At 40.5% G+C, this 21,478-nt stretch overlaps 1 protein-coding gene across 3 annotated transcripts in view; it reads left to right on the top strand.

The window, feature by feature from the left end:
- Positions 1-5,996: 5,996 nt before the first annotated feature.
- Psma8 (proteasome 20S subunit alpha 8) overlaps positions 5,997-21,478 on the top strand; it is a 59,915-nt gene continuing 44,433 nt past the window's right edge. For all 3 annotated transcript variants that reach the window (XM_038330915.1, XM_038330914.1, XM_038330913.1), the window contains exon 1: positions 5,997-6,098. In XM_038330915.1, the coding sequence (XP_038186843.1) occupies positions 5,997-6,098 (102 nt within the window). The remainder of the gene's footprint in view (positions 6,099-21,478) is intronic.

Genomic DNA, 21,478 nt, shown 5'->3' with positions numbered 1-21,478 from the left:
CAAGGACCCAGTAGCATCACCTACTTTTTCTTTTGCACTATTAATATAAATATTTATGCAACAAAAAGACAAATATTAAGTTAGGGGGGCTGGAGTGATGACTCAGCAGTCCAGAGTACTTTGAGCTCTTTGTGCAGAGGACCCAGGTTTGGTTTCTCAGACACATATGGTGCTAGCAATAACTTTAGTTTCAGGACATCTAATGCCCTCCTTTGACCTCTACAGGCACCCAATGTGCATGTGGTATACAGACATAAACCAGGCAAAAACTCATGCATATAAAATAAAAATTTATATATATTTATCAATATATAACATTAGTGATCTACTCTATTTTTGACTATGTAAAGTCCTTGGAAATTTTCTAGGTACCTTCAAAGATCAGGGAATTTCAGTTTTATAACTATGATTTTCTTCCAGTTTTAATTTGAAATGAATTAAGTCTTGGTGTTATTTTCTGCAAGAAAATTTATCTCTCTCTCTCTTTCTCTCTCTCTCTCTCTGTCTCTGTCTCTCTCTCTCTCGTAGGTCTGAAAACTTTATTTGGATATTTTACAAAACTGTTAATTACGATTAAATTCTTTGAGTTAAGAAAAACAACAAGAATTCCAATGTCAATACATTTTACCAACTTTAGCGTATCTCGGACCATTCTGGTTTTTATCCCAGAAGATTTTTAAGGTTTATTTATTATGTGTTGATTGATTGATTGTGTGTGTGTGTGTGTGTGTGTGTGTGTGTGTGTGTGTGTGTGTAGGAAGAAGAGAGTCTTGGCTCACCAGAAAATGGAAATGGAGTTACAGGGAGTTGGGAGGTGCCTGATACTGCTGCAAGAGTAGCAAGAGCTGTTAACGGTAGCACCTTCTCTCTGGCTCCTAATTTTTATTCTAGATTTCGGTGATCTCACCTCTTCATCCTATACCAACAGAAGAGTTTTTTTAGTTCCCTACCAGCTGGCCTCACAGGTGCAGGAGGCAAGCCAGTCTTTCAGTTGATTCTGATGTATATAACGGGGCAGCAAAGACTTCTAGACTTGAGCCAATCTTCTTGGATATTTCAAAGCTAAACAACTATAATAAGTGAAAGAAAGAAAGAAAGAGAGAGAGAGAGAGAGAGAGAGAGAGAGAGAGAGAGAGAGAGAGAGAGAGAGAGAGAGAGAGAGAGAGAAAGGTCAATGCTCGTGGAATGGATTGTGTATATTGGTGGCGCCAGCTTCGTTATAATTTACCTGCATGTTTCTCCTGTTCAGTTTATTTGGGGGCCTGGGATGTGGCTCTGTGGTAAAGCATTAGGACCTGAGTTTGGATCCCCAGTGCCTATGCAAACACTGAATGTGGTGACCCAATCTGTAATTCCAGCGCTTCTACACTGAAATGAGACAGATGCAGGAGAGTCCCAAGTCTGCGGGCCAGCTACCCTGATGATGCAGCAGCGAGCAGTGAATAAGATCTTACCTCAAACAAGGTGAAAGGTTTGAGAACTGCTGTTCTAGATTGCCCTTTGACCACCACATACATACAAGCCATGCCGTGTACGCATGTGCGCATGTGTGCGTGTGCGCATGTGTGCGTGTGCGCATGTGTGCGTGTGCACATGTGTGCGTGTGCGCATGTGTGCGTGTGCGCACGTATGCGCACACACATACACACGCACACAACACACACACGCAAGCGCACATGTATCAACTTGAATTTTTCACTTTCGAGGCAATGCATTTTTGGAAGGCATGTGGAAACACAGCCCGTGTGCCACAGAAGACAGAACAGGGCTTTTTTCTTTTGCCCTGATTGTGTGCCACAGCCTTTGGAACTCAACAAAAGCCTAAATGTGTACCATAACGCCTTGCCAGACTTTGAATTTCAATTTTGTCTATCCATGGTCCACTTTAGCTTCTTAACTGTGCTTTGAGAAGAGGCCATGTCTCCAGGGTGAAAGCTGAGCCTGTCTTCCTGTCTGTCAGAACCACTCCACCACAAAGCTGTATTCTATGTAAGCTCTCTTGAGTGAACACAGATCTACTTTAAAATTTCTATTTTACCTTTAATTATGAACATTAACATGATTCTGCGCGTGTGTGTGCAGAGACCTGGAGACACTGGATTCCCTGGAGCTGCGGTTACAGGAGGTTGTGAGCCCCCTGACAAAGAAGCTGAAGACTAAACTTGGGTCCTATGCAAGCTCTCTTAATCACTGAACCATTTGTCAACCCAGCACATGGATTTTAAAAGTATTTTGCTCAGTATTTTTAGTGGTTCTTTTTGTTTGTTTATTTTAGTTTTTGTTTGTTTGAGACAGGGTTTCTCTGTGTAGCTTTAGTGCCTGTCCTGGAACTAGCTCTTGTAAACCAGGTTGGCCTTGAACTCACAGAGGTACTCCTGCCACTGCCTCCCGAGTGCTGGGTTTAAAGGTGTGAGCCAACACATCCTGGCAGTGGTTCTTAATAGGAGAGTTAGCCCATGTCATCAAGACTGACAATGTCAGAAACCTCTAGGAATTATACTGTTTCATGATGTTACTTTTGCTAAGTGTAAGCTAAGCAAAGCTGAAAAAAGATTTAAATAACACACACACACACACACACACACACACACACAAGTTTAAAATGGCAATTTCTTCCTCCTTGCTACATTTTTCTAATCTCTAGCCCTTGTCATGAAAATGTCTTTTCTCCCTTTTCTCTATTCAATTCCAAAGATGTATTTGTCCAAATATAAATTTTTAAAAAACTTTTCTTACTTTTTTTGAGGAAGGATTACCTGCAGCTCAGGTTATACAAGCCCTTTTGTAGATCATCTTGAAATCATGATCTTCCTGCCACCAACTCTCAAGTGCCATTTTGCCTGCTTAAATCCGTATCTTAAGGAGGGATAAATTGGTCCATGCTGCAGTCTTGCTCTTCCTGGTTACTCCCTTAAATAGTTACCAACTTTACTTAACTTTATAATAAATAATAACAGTTTTGGGGCTCGAGAGATGGCTCAGTGGTTAAGAGCATTGCCTGCTTTTCCAAAGGTCCTGAGTTCAATTCCCGGCAACAACATGGTAGCTCACAACCATCTGTAATGAGGTCTGGTACCCTCTTCTGGCCTGCAGACATACACACAGACAGAATGTTATATAATAAATAAATAAATAAATAAATAAATAAAAAAAAATAATAACAGTTTTAACACTTTAAGAAGCTTCCTCTGTAACAGACAGTCATAGAGGATTAATTTACTGATTAATTTGTTCATTGTAACAAATTAATACTTTGTGAACTAGGTATTATCTGTTTTTATAAGTATGAAAAATTAGTGTTAACGAATGAAATAAATCTATATAAAGACACCAAGCCAAATGAATGGAGCTTGTGAAGCCTGGATGTAGTAAAATTTTTTTTTGTAAGCAAGATTTTTCTATGTAGCTGCTCACTGTCCTGAAACTTGCTATGCAGATCATGCTATGAGGCCTGAGGCCACCAACTTTGTTGGCCTCAAACTCACAAAGATCCACGTGCTTCTGCATCTGTAGAAGGATGGCGGGCTATGTCCTGCCACCTGGCTAGCTTTACCCAAAATAATTACACGGAAACTGTTTGCTTTTAAACACTGCCTGGCCCATTAGTTTCATCCTCTTATTATCTAATTCTCACATCTTGACTAACCCATATTTAATAATCTGTGTAGCACCACGAGGTGGTGGCTTACCAGGAGAGATCTTAACATGCGTCTGACTCAGAGAGGAGGGCATGGTGATTGCCTATGGTGACTTCCTGAAGCATCTGCCTCACTGCCTTCTTCCCAGCATTCTGTTCTGTTTACTCTGCCTACCTAATTTTCTGTCCTATCAAAGGGCCAAGGCAGTTTCTTTATTAACCAATGAAAGTAACACATAGACACTCTTCCATCATTCTGCCTCCTGAGTGCTGGGATTAAAGATATGCACCACCATTCCTGGCCAGTCATTCTTAGTATTTCTGAAATGTGTCCTCTAAGAAGGTCTACAAAATGCTTTTAAGTCAAAACTAGAGACAGGGCCAGAAAGATGGCTCAGTGTTTAAGAGCACTTGTTGCTCTTATAGGGGACCTGAATTCGGTTCCAGAGCCCATATCAGGTACCATCAGTACTGCCTTGTAACTTCATATTCAATGGTCTGACATCCTATTTTTGCCTCTAGAAACCCATATTCATGTATACACACACCCTCACACAATGCACATAATTAAAATAATTTTTTCTTCAAATGTACAGATCAGATATACACTAATGCTAACCCCTGGTTTTTTCATTGTTCTATAGTTGTGAAAGGTATAACCACCTGGTTGATACAAGGAACCACTCTGTATTGTTCTCTTAACTTCTTGGGAATCTATACTTATTTTTTTAAATAAAAGATCACAAGACATTTACATTACTTTATATAAACTTTTTGGCAGAGAAAATTATAGGGGTGGAGGACAGATTAGTGTTTGTCAAAGGTTGCCGAAGGGGGACCAGTTAGGTGTATTTGGACAGGGGACCTTGACTATGGTGGTTGTATAATAACCTACACTTGGCAAATCCCACAGAGAGGCCTACAGAGGGGTGCAGGGAGTTGTTGGAATCTAGAAAAGCTCTCTGAGGTGCATCAATGCCAGTTTCCTGGATTTGATAATGTAGGTATGCAAGTATATCCATCAGACTGAACTAGGGAAAGGAGGCCCTCACTTTCCCCACAATTTTGAGACTTCCCATGAATCTATAATTATAGCAAATTAATAAACGGAAAGTGAATGTTTAACAAGAATATCAAACACGTTTCACAAATGTCTTTTGACAAATGCTGTTCTGTCAGGATACTGTAAAAATCGGTGCATAGAGAAAGAAGTTTTGGTCAAGAATGCCACCCCACCCCACCCTGAACGGATCAAAGGTTTTAAGAGTGGCGAGCATGGACGAGAACCTTGGAGGGGGAGGAATGACTACCAACTACTTTTAGAAGCCTACTGGAATCTAGGATTTTGACCTGAGAGAAACGAGTTTCCCTTCTTTGTGACATTTCTTTTTCCTTTTTAGTTAAAGTTGATTTCACAATTTTAAGATTCCTCCCCATGGAAAATGGTATCTAATAAAAAATACATGTGATGTAATAATAGCTAAATGTACCTGCCTGTTAGTGCCCACCTGGCACCATTTTAAGTTATTACACCTATAAACAAGTTTTAATCTCACAACACATTGTTGCAGATTTTTAAGATTCCCTTCTTACTGATAAGGACAAGGACTTCTTTCATAGGCAGTAATGTTGCACCTGGTTACATATAAATTTTCTACAGCTCAGTTTAAACATATTTAAACCATATCTTTGAACTCTTAAATTTTTTCTTTAATTAAACAGTAGTATCTTAGTTCTTGCCTTTAGTATTATTTGGCAGAGTATTTTCTCGAGTCGATGTCTAATTTGCTCTTAAACTCCATTTTGTTTACAGAGCTGGCAGGGGAGGAAGAAGCAGCAACATTTGGAAAATCACTATTTCTTTGCCAACCTGGGCAGCTTAGTAAGATTTTCTCAAAGTTTGAAAAAGCTAGGAATGTGTCTTGGGGCACACCCTGTGTTTGGCCTGTGCAATATGCTAGATTCAAAGTCTAATACCAAACCAAAAATACACCTTTTTGTTGTTGTTGTTGTTTTGTTTGTTTTATTTGGACCAAGCTTTTTTCTGTGTAGCTCTTACTGTCCTGGAACTCACTCTGTAGACCAGGTTGGCCTCGAACTCACAGATCCTTTGAAGATCATACATGTTAAGTCCATCTTCCCTATCCTTCAGGCCAGGTCTCCTCTGCCAGTAGGACTTGAGAAACAGCCAAGGCACCCTGACCTGGGGGCGGGGCCAAAGTCTGGAACTCCGGGACTTCCTGGAGGCGGTTGGGAGCCTGAGCACCCACTTCCGGGAGTTAGCAGGTGGTGGCGCGTGGGCTCCAGCCTCATCCTAGGCGGCTTTTGAGGTGTGGTAGAATCTTCGAAGTCCATCGTGATGGCTTCTCGGTATGACAGGGCAATCACTGTCTTCTCTCCGGATGGACACCTTTTCCAAGTGGAGTATGCTCAGGAAGCTGTGAAGAAAGGCTCCACCGCGGTAAGCTGCTCCCAGGGCCACCGCTGCTCCCTGGGCTCCCACTGCTCCTCAGCCTCCCGCAGCACCAGCCAGGCGGCCCCCAGAGCCCTGGCCGGCCGGGTATGAGGGCCACTTCCTTTCCTGAAGCAGACACAGGTCCAGGTTACACAGACACTGGTAGACAGGTTAGCCCTTTGTTTAACGACAGCTCCAGGCACTACGGCGCATGTGTGTAGCAGCTAGTAAAGACACCTAGAACATTATGCCTCAGTGCTCATGGCCCACTTCCTCGGGGACCCACTGACCCATGGTAGAGGTAATAGTTCTTTCATGTTGGAAGCCGTTGTCTGATAATGATAAAAATTAAAGCCTGGCCGTCCAGGTCTGTCACTGCCTCCCATCCCAGGACAAATCGACTACTAACTCTCTATTAGTGAGAGGAACAGTTAGAAACTCTAATCAAGATGACGCCATTAAATTGTCTCGGGGTGTGTGTATGTGTGTGTGTGTGTGTTCAATACCAGAAATTTCATGAGCGTGTGCCCCGTTTTAGAGTTATGGATCCACATTACCTCAAACATTTTAAATACTCAAGGTGACTGTAATACTGCTGCCAAATTTAACAGAGTTCAATAATCATCGTAATTTATGAAAATGGTAAAGGACAGAGGCGCCTTGGTGACTACAGACCTGTCAACCTAGACTCCCGAGTCCTAGTCTATGAATGCAGGATATGAGGTTTTTTAAAAAGAAAGAAGAGAGAGAGAGAGAGAGAGAGAGAGAGAGAGAGAGAGAGAGAGAGAGAGAGAGAGAGAGGAAAACTTCTCAAATTTCAGGAGTATTTTCACTGTGTGTTTTGGAAATTGAGACAGTAAAGACACAAAACATTTCTCAGTCTACAAGTGTCTCCTTTCTTTCATTTCTAAACAAACTTGATAATGGAAAGAAGTTAATTCATTTTTATTGGTAATCTAGCAAATGTAAAGTGACAAAAATAATTACAAAGAAGATAATTTTTAAAAGTATTTTTTCTGTTTAAATGGGCCTGCTGGTTAAGCTCTGTTGGCGTTTAAGTTTAAGGAAAGCCTGATATAGTCGAAACCCAAAGGGTACCATTTTGATAAAAACAAAAAGTTATATAGTCCCCAGCATGGTGAGTAGCATATGGTTAGAAAATAATGTCTGAGTTTTAGAGCCTAAAGTAAAGGGAGTAGTAGGAGAAGATGGAGGTGTGATAAGAAACCACACTGGCCCATTTAAAATGCTTTAAGGATGCTGTAGAACTGATTGATGGCTCCTTCGTAATGAGCTGTAAAGGGTAAGGATATAAAAATACCTAGAGTGGGCATTTTTAAAGATACAGTGGAAGATGAGACTCTTACCTCAGGATTCTGAAATTATATTTGCATCTTTTTATGGAATTATTATGTTTCATTGCAAGTGCTAATACCTTTTGCACAGGATAAAGCTGCATTTGTTTATTAAACTAGGCTGTTAAATATCATGTCTATAAACAGCAGATATGAGGGGCTACAAGTAAGCTAGACTTATCAGTAGACATGATATTACTTAGTAATATAAAAATTATATGGGCCGTAATTAAAGAGCACGGGCTCTGCTTCTTGCTTGATAATCACCTAATGGCATGAAATGGAGACGGAGGGCTCCTTACTTTTTAGTTAGGTTTCCTTTTCTATAAAGACAAAATACGTTTGGATGGCATTTTGAAAAAGTACCACAATCTTAAGAGAACATATGAATCACAGCGTTGTCATGAAAAAGTTAAGATTTATTCTCATTCCCTGTCTTATCCTTTCCTTGACCCCAAATTCTTACTGGGGCTATATTTTCCCTTATCAGATCATATCACTGTAGTCTTAACCTTCAAAGTTTTCCTTGGTTGTCATCTACTTTTTTAATTAAGGGGGAAATTCTTGGTTTCACAATAAGCATTTCTAACACTGTACAGGGAAGAAGGAAACACACTCACACACACATTTGGTTTTTCTAGACAAGATTTCTCTGTGTAGCCTGGCTGTCCTGAAACTCGCTTTGTAGATCAGGCTGGCCTCAAACTTAGAGAACCACCTGCCTCTGCCTTCTGAGTGCTGGATATAAAAGTGTGTGCACACTACTGCCTGTATTTACTTTTCTATAATGTTGATTTGTGTCTTTTATCTCTTGTGTTGGAAGTCAAACCCAGGGCCATGCATGTTACATGTGTGCTTTAGTTCTGAGCAATATTCTCAGCCCTTGTTGTCTTTAAGAATCTTCATATTTAGGCTGAGAAATAGCTCAGTGTGTAAAATGTGTGCTGTGTAAGCGTAAGGGCCAGAGTCCAGTCTCTTAGAACCCATGTCTAGATGAAATACATGCTTGCAATCAGAGTGGACTCAGGATGGTCCCTGGGGTTCACTGGCCTGACAGCCTAGCCTAATCTGATGGGAAACCACCCTGAGGGTGCTGGGAAACGAAGGAGTCCTCTGTGAGAGCAACAGTCAGTGCTTTTAACTATTCAGCCATCTCTTTAGCCTACAGTTTATTTTTTCTTTTTTTAAAAAAATTATTTAAGGTTTGTTTTATTTCTGTATGTGAGTATGTGTGCCTTCATAAGTCTGTGCACCATGTGTGTATTGGTGCCCTCAGAAACCTGAAGAGGGCATAAGATCCCAGGAGTCATAGGCAGTTGTGAGTTGCCTGATGTGGGTGCTGGGATCAAGCCTGAGTCCTCTATGAGAGTAACAAGAGCTCTTGACTACTTAGCCTTCTCTCCAGCTGCTCCCTAGATGGAGATTTTTGTTGTTGATGTGGTGGATTTTTTAGTAGTAGCAAAATAAATGTCAAAGTAACTCCTACTTCATAGGATTGATGTGTGTTGAAAGAAGTAATACATGTTAAGATTAATTTACATAAACTAATAAATTGTATCCATTATTATCTATGATTTTTTGATTTAGTTTTGTCTATGGTTCTCCAGTATATCAATTTTTAAGATATTTTAAAAACTTACATATGCTAACCTGGCCTGTAGAATCTCACCCTGAAAGTAATACAGTCAGTCCCAGTTCTCAAAGAATTTACCCTCTTGTAAGAAATTTAAAGAATTGAGAAAATAGTCCTTAAATCCCAGCACTCAGGAGGCAGAGGCTGGTGGATCTCTGTAAGTTTGAGACCAGCCTGGTCTACAAGAGCTAGTTTCTAGGACAGGCTCCAAAGCTACAGAGAGACACAACAAAAGAAAGACGTAGCGAGAACCAGAGAGAGAGATGGAGAGAGAGAGATATAAGAGATTAGGGAGGAGTGCGCGTGAGTGGTAGGTATTTATGTTCTTTTCCTTATCTTGTTCCTTTTCTTTTCTTTTCTCTCTTCGCGCTCTCTCTCTTCTCGCTCTCAGATCTCTCCATCTCTGGTACGGTCTCTTCTGATCTCTCACTCTTCTCTATCTTCAGTCCTTGATGGGAATGGGAATGGTGGCACATGCTTGTAAATCCTGCACTCAGGAAGCAGAAGCTGGAAGACTGTAATTTCCAGGCCATAGGGAGACCCTGTATTGAAAAAGAGGAAGTCCTTATAAAGCCTAAATGAGTGTAATAATAGAGAAGGTATGATATGTTACAGAAATTGCAGTTTTAAGATAAACCCTCCTGAGAAAGCATATTGAAGAAACCACTGGAAGATGGAAGGTAGCCAAGTGAGGAAGTGGAAGGGGAAAGAAAGAAGAGGAAAGAAAGGGAATACTGTATGGGAAGACAAGGCATACACGACATTCAGAATGGCTGAGGAAAATAATAGGAAGAGATAAGCTATTATAATGAGAATATGCTTGATCCTGAAGGATCCTGAAAGGATTTTGGTATGACTATTTTCCCTTTTAAGGTTATTGTCATTTTCTTCTTAATACAGTCTAGATGTATACACTCTACTCTTGGTCAAGGGACTCGGTCCTGCAAGTCCACCACTAGAAATACTGATAACTTTTCTTTTCTGGGGGAGCTGATGGGATATGAGTTCCAAGATACTGGTGGCAATGTTTGTTTCCATCGAGAGGATGCCTGTCTGCTTCAGAACAAAGGATAGGTATTATGCACAGGGTAAATGTTACAGATTTTGGATCCTTTTGCCCTGGATCTGTGCTGTACTGGTTTGCTTGGTGAAAAATTGCTCCTATCTATATAAAGTAGGAAGGAAAAGAATGTTGACTTTTGGCTGGGTGGTAGTAGAGCACGTTGTTAATCCCAGCACTTGGAGCAGAAATGTTCAAGGCCAGCCTGGTCTACAAAGCAAATTCCAGCACAGCCAGGACTACACAGAAAAGCCCTGTCTTGAAAAACAACAACAAAAAGGAACGGTGACTGAGATCCACCCCTCCCTCTGTTCCTTCCTTTCTCCCTTCCCCTCTGTTTCCCACACCCTTTCCAAAGATTTCTCAGGCTATTTCTCAGGCTGCACTGTGAGTATCAGATTGAATGAAATCATAACTAGAATCAGACAGAACAGTTACACAACTATGGTAATAGTATAGATAAAAGTTATTAATTACTAATGTTTGCCAGGGTTGGAACAAAGAGCAGACTCTGGAGAAACACGTCATGATTATCTCTTTGGTGCTGGCCAAGGGAAAAGGAAGATCTAAGGTCTACTCCATTCCTGAGTTCAGCTGCAGTTTTCTTTAAGGGTATGAAATACAAAATTTGGGAGGGACTAAAACAGACTTGGTGAGATTGAGATGTTTCTGAAATTGCCTCGAATCCTCACCTAGTGTTCATGCTCTCTATGATGGGCCCTCAGATGGATGATGTTTACTTTTAATGAATGGACTAGACAAAGTGATGGAATGCCAATCCAGGCAGGCAGGTCTCTATGAGTTTGAGGCCAGCCTGGTCTACAAAGTGAGTTCCAGGACAGCCAAGGTTGCATAGAGAACTCCTGTCTCAAAAAACCAAAGAAAAGAAAAGAAAAGAAAGAAAGAAAATCCAATCCACAACTAATATACTTGTTTGAAGCTCCTAAGATTGATCTTCACTGGAGATCATAGTAATTGTGAGGTATAATCTTCTATCCTATTCCTAAAACCTCTGTGGAAAGTTTGGCTAAACAAGTACTTCTGTTTGAAAGGAGCCTTAGTGTATGACCTGGGCTGTTCTGAAACCTGCAGCATCCTCCTGCTTCTGCCTCGTGATATTGGTTCTGCAGGTAGAGGCCAAAGAGAATACCCACAACTGAGCCTTGAACTTGGTAGACCTGCCTACTCAGACTCCAGTGGAAGGGGAGCAGGAACAGTAACTAGGTTTCTGGAGACAACATTTGGCTTTTATAAGTTTAAAAAGCAAAAATTTAAGAAAAGAGAAACTTAAATATATTGGTGAGTAAAAGCCTGGAGATTGGAAGACCCCAGTGTGGGGAGACTCTCACTCAAGTCTCGGGATAACACGACCCCCCCCCCCCAGTAACTCATGAGAGACCGTCCTTGCTGCAATCACATGAGGTTTTAATGATGAGATGAGATGGGAACCAGTGCACTGGGGCTGAGACTCATAACCCATGCAGGGGAAGAGTTCGACCCCAAGTGGCCAGGAGAAGGAGTTTTTAAGGGAAGAAACCATAGCCCAGTGATCCAAAAGGGGCAGGGAGGGTGTAGAAAATTCCGAAAATACCAGTGATGATCACAAGGGGGCAACTCCCTGCCTCTCAGGATCACCCTCAGGGTCATAATCAGCTAGTTCCTGAAACACAGTATTCCAAAATACCAATGATAATCACAAGGGGGAAACTCCCTGTTTCTCAAGATTATTCTCAAGATTACAATCTAACTTTATCTTCAGCTAGTTCCTGAAATACTGTCACTGAACCGACTAATCCTAGATTTCTGATTCTTCTCTTCCTGCTTAGATTTTTGGCTATTTTCTTCCTACTGGGGGTCGTGGGGGGAAACCTGGATTTATCCAGGGCTTTCTTTGGGGAGATCTGGATTTATCCAGATCTTTCAGAGATAATATTGAGGTATTTTAGTGTATTTTCAAATTTTTCTTTTGTAGTATTTTAAATGTACAACATGTAAAGGAAATCATACAATGTCCTATATGTGTTGATGGAAAGAGGGCCCCTTTGTTCCGGCCTCCCTGCTAGCTTACACCCTAAATAATCACACAGAAACTGTATTAATTAAAACACTGCTTGGCCATTAGCTCTAGCCTCCTATTGGTTAACTCTCACATCTTGATTTAACCCATTTCTATGGTCGTGGCTTACCAGGAAAGATTTAGCATGTCTAACCTGGTGTCTCCATGGCAGCTCTCTGACGCTGCTTTCTTCCTCCTAGAATTCAGTTCTGTCTTCTCTGCCTACCTAAGTTCTGCCCTATCAGGCCAAGCAGTTTCTTTATTGATTAACCAATGAAAGCAACACATAAACAGAAGGACCCCCTACACTATACATGCTTATTGCCCATCTTTAACAATTATAAACATTTTATCAATTTTTCTCCTGTTTTGGGAATTGAACCCAGGGCATCCTCTACCACAGAAGTACATCCCTAGCCCTGTTTCATCTTTACATACATGTCTCCCCTCCTTACAATGGGTTTTTGTTATTATGATTGTTGTGTGTTTATAGTGGGGTAGCTTTACTGTGGATCCCCGAGAGGTTGTGCACGCTAGCAAGTACTCTGCCCCACTGAGCTGTGCTCTCTAGTACTGCAGTAGTAGCAGCCTTTCTTGTCACCATTGTCATCGTCCTACTCCCCACTTCTCCAGGCTCAGACTAGGCATTCCAAACTGGCCTTCAACTTTCTGTATAGCTGAAGATGTCTTTGAAATTTTGATCATCCTGCCTCTGCCTTCTTAGTACTAGGATTATAGGTAGGTACCACTATGTATATAAATTTATATGAAATTTTATTGTTCAGTTATGGAACTGAACACTTCCAATCCCACAAAGATCCCTCTTGTAACCATTTTCTTATTCCCTGCCTCCTACTCTAACAGCCTAGTCCTGTCTTCTCTACCAGTCACACTCAGCTGTCCTTCATATATAAAATTTTGTCAATTCAGAAATGTGTTTCCAGGCACATGCTGTGGTCTTTTTGGGGTAGGGGCTCGATCAGCAGGACTTGGGCCCCCCACAAGTTTAGTCTTAGTCTTAATACTTACTTAAGATTTGCTTTATGCCTTGACAGTCATCCTTGTTTCCTGTGTTGCTGTTTTAATACTAACATTCCCTGGTTGGAAACCTTTTAACTATTCTCCTGTTGAAGAACATTTGGGCTATATCTAGTTTCCTGTCTACGCAAAAAGGTGTTATGAGTATTCTTAGTAATTTTTGTGTGAATGTAGATTTTTATTTTTCTGGTATAAGTTCCCAAGTATGTAATTGCAGGATTATAAGGTATTTCTTGTAATGGATAGGTTATTAGAAGATCACATGATAGCTGTATCATGTTACATTTCTACTAGCACTGTATGGGTGATCCAATTTTTCTGATTCCTAGCAAGCATTCAGTGGTTTTAATATTTTGTTGGTAAGTGTATAGAGATAACACAGTGGTCTTAATTGATGAAGTACATTCAGCATTAATGGCTGATAACATCAGAGCACACTTCCATTTGCTTTTATTTGATATCTGTATAATGTCTTTGGTGAAATGTATCATATCAGTAACCTGTCTTCTAATGATGAATGTTTTTTAACTGTTAAGATTTTTAAGTTCTTTATTTGTTCGAGGAACTAGTCCATTCCTAGATGTGGTTTGCAGATACATTTTCCTACTCTACAGCAGATACTTTCCCCTACTCTACAGTTTATATATCTTCAGCATCTTTAATATAGATTATATCATCCCACATTTATTGTGAAGATGAGTTTTCTGTGTTTCCTTGTGTCAACAGAGGCAATTAAATTTTTTAAAAATTATACTTTCAGCTGGGTCTTAGTGGCACACATCTTTAATCCCAGCACTCCAGGGAGGCAGAGGCAGGTGGATCTCTGTGTGTTCAAGGCCACCTTGGTCTACAGAGTGAGTTTTAGAAACCCTGTCTCAAAATCTCTCCCCCTCCTCAAAAATTGTACTCTTAGTTTTAAAATTTATTAGTTTATGGTTAAATTTTTTAAATTGCTTTTTAACATTTCTGTAAATGTCTTTTACTTTCTTCTTAGATTAACCATGAGATTGCTCTTATTTTTTTTAAAAAAAAATGCTTACTATTGATAGCAACTTTATTGTTTTCTTCCTATTCATTAGTATCTGGTTTTTGCTTATTTTTTTCAGCTAACTTAAATGTTTGTATCTCTTTTTCTGTACTCCTAACCCCTAACTCTGTCTTTGAAAGCTGCCCAGGATATAGCAAGGTGTAAAACTGATGAAAGACAATGTCTGCATAGAACACAGACTCAGGTTCCGAGAAGCACTCTGGATATCAGGAAGGACTGCCCAAGTGTGGGGACTAACATCTGATGGAGGATTCTCATTGGCTAATAAACAAACTGCCTTGGCTTTTTGATAGGGCAAGATTTAGATAGGTTGAGTAGACAGAACAGGAAAAAGGAAGTGAAGTAGATGGCTCAGACAGATGTCACGCTTCTCCTAAGTGAGAGAGACTGCTGTGCCTCTCCTCAGAGAGAGAGAGAGAGATGCGATGAAGCCAGCCACCAGGTCAGACATGATGAATCTTTCCGGGTAAGACACCACTCATGGTGTTACATAGATTATTAGATATGGGTTAAAGCAAGAGATGTGAGAATTAGACAATAAGAGGCTGAAAATAATGGGCCAGGCAGTATTTAAAAGAATACAATTTGTGTGTTGTTATTTTGGGGCATAAGCTAGCCAGTGGCCAGGAGCAGGGAGGCAGGCCCACGGCCCACAGCTCCTCACTACAGATTGGCACCCAACGTGGATAACTGAATCCCCAGAAAGCTTGAGAAAGCTTGGGAAAGAATAGAGTAAAGCATGGCTTCTTGGTAGCAGCAATTTCTCGGGTCTGAACGTGTGTTTTTCGGTTTTCAGCTGTAGCAGGGAAAAAGCTGTGCTGTTTTAAAATGCCAGATTTCTGGGCCGTCCTGCCAGGGCAAACTCTGACACTTTCAAGCAGGCAGTCCTGACTATGGAGCTTTTAAGTGCTGTTTAACACTGTTGTAGCTTGCTTGCTGGCAGGGACCTTGAAATGCCATAGAGTTGTGGCGATAAACATGGCTCCTGCCGGTACCTCGTACCTCTACCGTGAGGCTGGAAAACTAAGGAATGGGCTGTACCCAGCTGCCAAAGTCATGGCTTTTGTCCTACCAATATTGTTTGGTAAATTAAAGACTCCTGTGGTCACTAAAAGAGAGATATACAGTAAAAGAAAGATTCAAAGTCGAAGAAAATGTCTAAATGGCTTATAGTGTGTTAAAAATATATGCAGACTAAAAGTTAAAGTTCTTAAAGTAAAAAAGGAAGAAAGAAAGTAGTTGGGTGTGATAGTACACACCTTTGATCCCAACACTTGGGAGGCAGAGATTGACCTCTGTGACTTCAAGGTGTGGTAGCACACGCCTTTAATCCTAATGCCTGGGAGGCAGAGACAGACAGATTTCTGAGGGTTCAAGGACAGCCTGGTCTAAAGAGTTATTCCAGGACAAAGATATACAGAGAACCTGTCTCAAAAAATAAAAGTAAAAATAAATGAAATAGGGGTTAAAATAAAGCTGGACAAAGATGGAAAATACGCAGAGAATCTTGATACTGTATACTATTATGCTCTCTTTGAATTGTTTGGATGCTGAGGAAGAAGCAACAGCTGTTAAAAGATATTTGTTTATAAATGCTGCTGAACTAATCCAAGAAAGATATTTTGAAAATACCTTGACTTCAGAATTTGGATCTAAGGATATAATACTTTGGAAAAGAGATTCTTCTTTTGTTTTTACAGAAAATGAGACCCTATGGATTGCATCTATCCCAATATGGTATGACAGACCACAGCCTCCTGAAAGGTTGCTGTGACCACCTTCAGAAAATTACATCACCCAACTGATGACTGAGATGAACCTGGCACACAGGTTACACCATGAAAAATTTGATTAACAGCGTCCCCATTCAGCAGGAAGCAGTTTGGAGAGAAATAGCTGCACCCATGTTCCCAAATATTGCTTATAAATATTCTTTTACATTTAAAGGGGGATATGATATAGATATGAATAATTTGCATTGGTATGGATTTTAAGGTCAATTTTGTTATATGTATATGCATGTCTGATCTTGATTAAGGTATTGTGATTTTGTAGTTCATTTTAAAAATGTAATGCATAATTAAGAAATATAGGTTATTAATGGATAATCATTAATAATAGTAAAGCTTATAGTCATGTTAGTTAGATTTTCTAGATATATAGAGATATATTTCAGTTAGATAGGCATTCCTAATATATTTCAAAGACTAGAGAATATTCCACTTAAATGTTTTAATAACTTAGGACTTTTCATAACAATGAGACACGTCAGCTCCTGGCAGCACCAATCTACTTTAAGAGGAAGATGGGCATCGAAGAGGATCCTTACGGAGTTTGACAGCCATTTTGGCAAGAAACTGCTCACAAAGAACCAGCAGAGAGAGGACTGCTGAACTTGCCTAAATGTGAGATGATTCTTTCGGGTTCCTGACTCATGAAAGAGTCTGCGAGACATTCTACAGGACACAGCAGATAGTGACTGAACTGTCTTTGAAATTTCCTGCTTCATGGGAAAGTCTGCTGGATACTGTGGGCCTATAGGCCGAAGATAGATGCCCCAACAATACAAAAGAACTTTGGGTGACTGTCCAGGCAGCGAGATGTCTCTATCATTTCTAGAGTTTGGAAATTGCATATTTCTTATTTACTTAGGTAATATTGTGTCCTTCTGGAGTCTTTGATGGAGCTGAAGAAGAATAGATAGATAAATATAGTTGTTTTTCCTTTGTTATGATAAAAGATAAAGTAGATATAAATATTGTAACTGTAATTTTTGCATGATAACTGTTTTGTTATATGTAACTTTACTATGTTAAAGTTAAAGCCTTTCTTTTTTGTTTAAACAGAAAAAGGGGAAATGATGTAGGATTCTCATTGGCTAGTAAACAAACTGCCTTGGCTTTTTGATAGGGCAAGATTTAGATAGGTTGAGGAGACAGAACAGGAAAAAGGAAGTGAGGTAGATGGCTCAGACAGATGTCACGCTTCTCCTACGTGAGAGAGACTGCCGTGCCTCTCCTCAGAGAGAGAGATGCGATGAAGCCAGCCACCAGGTCAGACATGCTGAATCTTTCCAGGTAAGACACCACTCATGGTGTTACATAGATTATTAGATATGGGTTAAAGCAAGAGATGTGAGAATTAGACAATAAGAGGCTGAAAATAATGGGCCAGGCAGTATTTAAAAGAATACAGTTTCCGTGTAATTATTTCGGGTGTAAAGCTAACCATGCAAGAGCTGGGCAGGATGAAAAGCAGGCCTGCCCGCAGTGCCTCACTACAGAAGGAATGCAGCCCGCACAGCTCCTCACTACAAACATCTGCATCCTGATCCACAAAGTGGGGACCAGCATTAGAGACTCAGCCTCACAAAGGTTTCCTTAGGAGAAACAATACATTAGAAGTCAGCCTTCTGAAGGATGCCAAGAGGTTTGACTAGTATCTTTCATGAGACCCCAGACTCACAAAGAACTACCCAGAGGCAAGGACAACCATCACTACTTGACCCTGAAGGACCACCAGATTTATGACGAGCACAGATAACCATGACCCCCACTGATGGGACAAGCTTCTGTGACTTGACCATCCAGGAATGTTGACAAGTACCTGGGATCCTAGCAATAAATGCTGAAAGAGTTGAGGTTTCAACTTCCAATCAGGCAGTTTCTTTGTTTTGATTTTATGTGTCCAGGTATTTTGCCTACATGTGTATCTATGACCACAGAGGCCAGAATAAGGCAGCCCCAAGAGTCTTTTTTTAAGAGAGTACCAGAGACTGAGCTTGGTGTTCTGAACAGAGGGCTAGTAGGAAAAGACAGCACTTCAACCGTACTGCAACCTAGTCCCCCCCTGAACACTGCAGACATTTCCACTGAAAGAAGAGCAATGATTGCAACAACAATCTGGGCACAAGACATGGCTAAGAGGTTAAGAGGAGACCCTGGCTTGAATCCTAGAACTCATCAAGGGGATTACAACTGTTTATAATTCCTGTTCCAGGGGATTTGATCCTCTTTTTCTGGCCTCCATGGGCACCTGATATGCATATGGTGCTTAGACATACATTCAGGCAAAAACCCAGACACAAAAAATAAAAATATCTTTTAAAAATGTCCAAATAGTGAACTAGCCTCTAACTCAAAATTATGAAACACCAAGGCATCATATCTCCTTCAAAAGTGATTAATTTCAGTAAAATCCTCAAATAAGAGTGAATGAGATGAAATTTTCAACAAAGAATTCAAAAGAATAATTATATTTGAAGAAATCAGAGAGTATACAAACTCCTGAACGAATTGAAGAAAACACAAGCAACTGGAAAAGGAAGTCAAAATAGGATATGAAGGTAGAATTCAATAAAGAAAAAACATATAGCTCAATAAAAACAATAAAAAAGAAAAATCTAAAAAAAGAGAAATAGTGAAAAGAATTACAAATTAACATGCTGCAAGTAAAATAATCAAAAGTTTATTAGATCCATGGAAACCTCATCAGTAGAATAAATCAAGGTAGGGCAAAATACCAAGAAAGCATGTGTAGAACATTGTAGATCTGTGTGACTTAGGGTTTCTGTTGCTGTAAAGAGACACTGTGAACATGCCAGCTCTTAAAGAGGAAAACATTTATTGGGAGCTAACTTATAGGCTCAGAGATTCAGTCCATCATCATCATGGTAGGAAGCATGGCAGCACTCAGGCAGACATGGTGCTGGAGAAGGAGCTCAGAGTTCTACATCTGGATCCATAGGCAACAGGAAGAGAGAGTGAGCCACTGGGCCTGGCTTGAGCTTCTGAAACCTCAGAGCCCACCTTTAATGACACATTTCCTCCAACAAGGCCACATGTCCTAATCCGCTCAAATAATGCTACTCACTGTGAGACTATGGGGGCCATTTTAATCCAAACCACCTCTGTCCATTCCTTGGCCCCCATAGGATCGTATCCATATCAACTCAAAATTGTGTTCAGTCCTTCAGCTCCAAAAGTCCCCATAGTCTATAACAGTTTCAAACTTATTGAAAAGTCTAAAGATCAAAGTCACTGATGCTTATGGAAATCTCAACTATTATCTCCTATAAAATCAAAACAAGAAAATAGATCACAAACTTCCAACAAACAATAGCACAGGATATATATATATATATATAGCTAGTCCAAAAGGGAGGAAATGGATCATAGTGAGAAAATACTAGACCAAAGCAAGACCAGAAACCACCTGGGTAAACTCCAAACACTGCGTCTCCATGTCCGATGCCAAAACACTCCTCAGGTCTCCAACTCCTTTCCACTTCACTGACTACAGTACATGTAACAGGAGGAGCAGGCTGCTTGTCATCCCTGCCACCCGGCTAGCTTACACCTGAAATAATCACACAGAAACTGTATTCATTTAAACACTGCCTGGCCCATTAGCTCTAGCTTCTTACTGGCTAATTTTTACATCTTAATTTAACTTATTTCTATTAATCTGTGTATCACCACGTGACTGTGGCTTACCGGCAAGATTCTAACCAGCATCGTCTCAGGCAGAAGATCCATGGCGTCTCTCTCTCTGCTGTTCTTCCCAGAATTCAGTTCTGTCTTCTCTGCCTACCTAAGTTCTGCCCTGTCAGGCCCAAAGCAGTTTCTTTATTCATTAGCCAATAAAATCAAAACATAAACAGAAGGACCTCCTACACCAAATACATTTCTCTTTTTTGGGCTAGTTCCATTCCCTGTTAGCATCTCTTCTCGGCAGATATCCCATGACTGGCATCTCAAACATCTTGTGGTCTCCATGGCAATCTAGGCATCACTTTATAGCTTTATACAATGACCTCCCTAGGCCTCAGTGCAGGGACACCCCTGCAACATGACTGGACTCAGCTGCTTTCCTTAGTTGCAGAAAGAGATTCTATAACCCATGCACCTTCTTTTATCCTTGACTCTAAAGCCAGAACCAAGTAGCTAAAGCTGCCAAGCTCTTCTGCTTGCTGGGGCTGTAACATAACCCCCTCATTCAATTACATCTACATCAGCTTTCTGGTTTTGATGGTTTCCTTCACAGCCTAATCTTGGCTGTTCTAGAACTCACTCTGTAAATCAGGCTGACTACAGACTCTGAAATCCACCTGCCTCTGCCTCCTGAGTGCTGTGATTAAAGGTTTGTGATCTAAACTCTTCTTTAATTCCTTTTCTCAAGTTGGAAACTTAGCTGGGTAGGGTCTGGCCCTGAGGTCACCATTCCCTTTATTCTTGGCATTCCTTTACTCCTTAAACTGTACATTTTGTATTTTTCCTTGTTCAGCTTGCTCCTTTCCATTATAGATGTGCATAAATGTGGCCACTAATAACCAAACAACACAGTCAATACTAGACTGTCTGGAAATCTCCTCTGTACACATTGTTAATGTAGAACTCTTCAATTTAGCCTCAGGCAGAATTTATGGATAAGGGCAGAAAGCAGTCATATTCTTCTAAAAACATCACAAGAATGATCTTTAGGCCACATATTAATAATCTTCTATGAAAACTCTAGTACCAGGCCCCACAGTTCAAATCAACATCAGAACCACTGTCTTCCATGCTCTTATTAGTATGGCCCATTAAACCCACTTAAAGTGTTGAGTTGTTTTTCTACTACAAAGTCCAAAAATGTTCTATATTCTTTCACACAAAAACATGGTCAGGCTTATAACTGCAATACCCCAGTCCCTGCTACCAACTTCTGTCTTAGTTAGAATTTCCATTGTTGTGAAGGACTGTCATGAACATGGCAGCTAAAGAGGAAGACATTTCATTAGGACTGGCTTACAGGTTCAGAGGTTTAGTACATCATCATCATAGTGGGAAGCATGGTAGCATTCAGGCAGAGATGGTGCTGGAGGCAGAGCTAAAAGTTCTACATCTGATCAGCAGGGAGAGATAGAGCTGCTGGATGTGGCTTGAACTTCTGAAACCTCATAGCCCACCCCAAGTGACACACTTGCTCCAGTAAGGCCACACCTACTCCAACAAGTCCACATTCCTAATCTTTTCAAATAATGGCACTCCCTATGAGCCTAGAGGGGCCATTTTCATTCAAACCACCACACTATGGGACACTAAAAAGGTCAGATAACCTCCCTACATTATATTATAGTCAAATCAATAAATGTACAGAAGAAAAAAGGATATTTGGAAGTTATGAGAAATGAGAAGTCACACAGAAAAGCAAAC

Source organism: Arvicola amphibius, chromosome 5 (genome assembly GCF_903992535.2).
Source record: "Arvicola amphibius chromosome 5, mArvAmp1.2, whole genome shotgun sequence".
NCBI classification, from domain to species: Eukaryota; Metazoa; Chordata; class Mammalia; order Rodentia; family Cricetidae; genus Arvicola; species Arvicola amphibius.
This window is presented reverse-complemented; position numbering and strand designations above follow the sequence as displayed.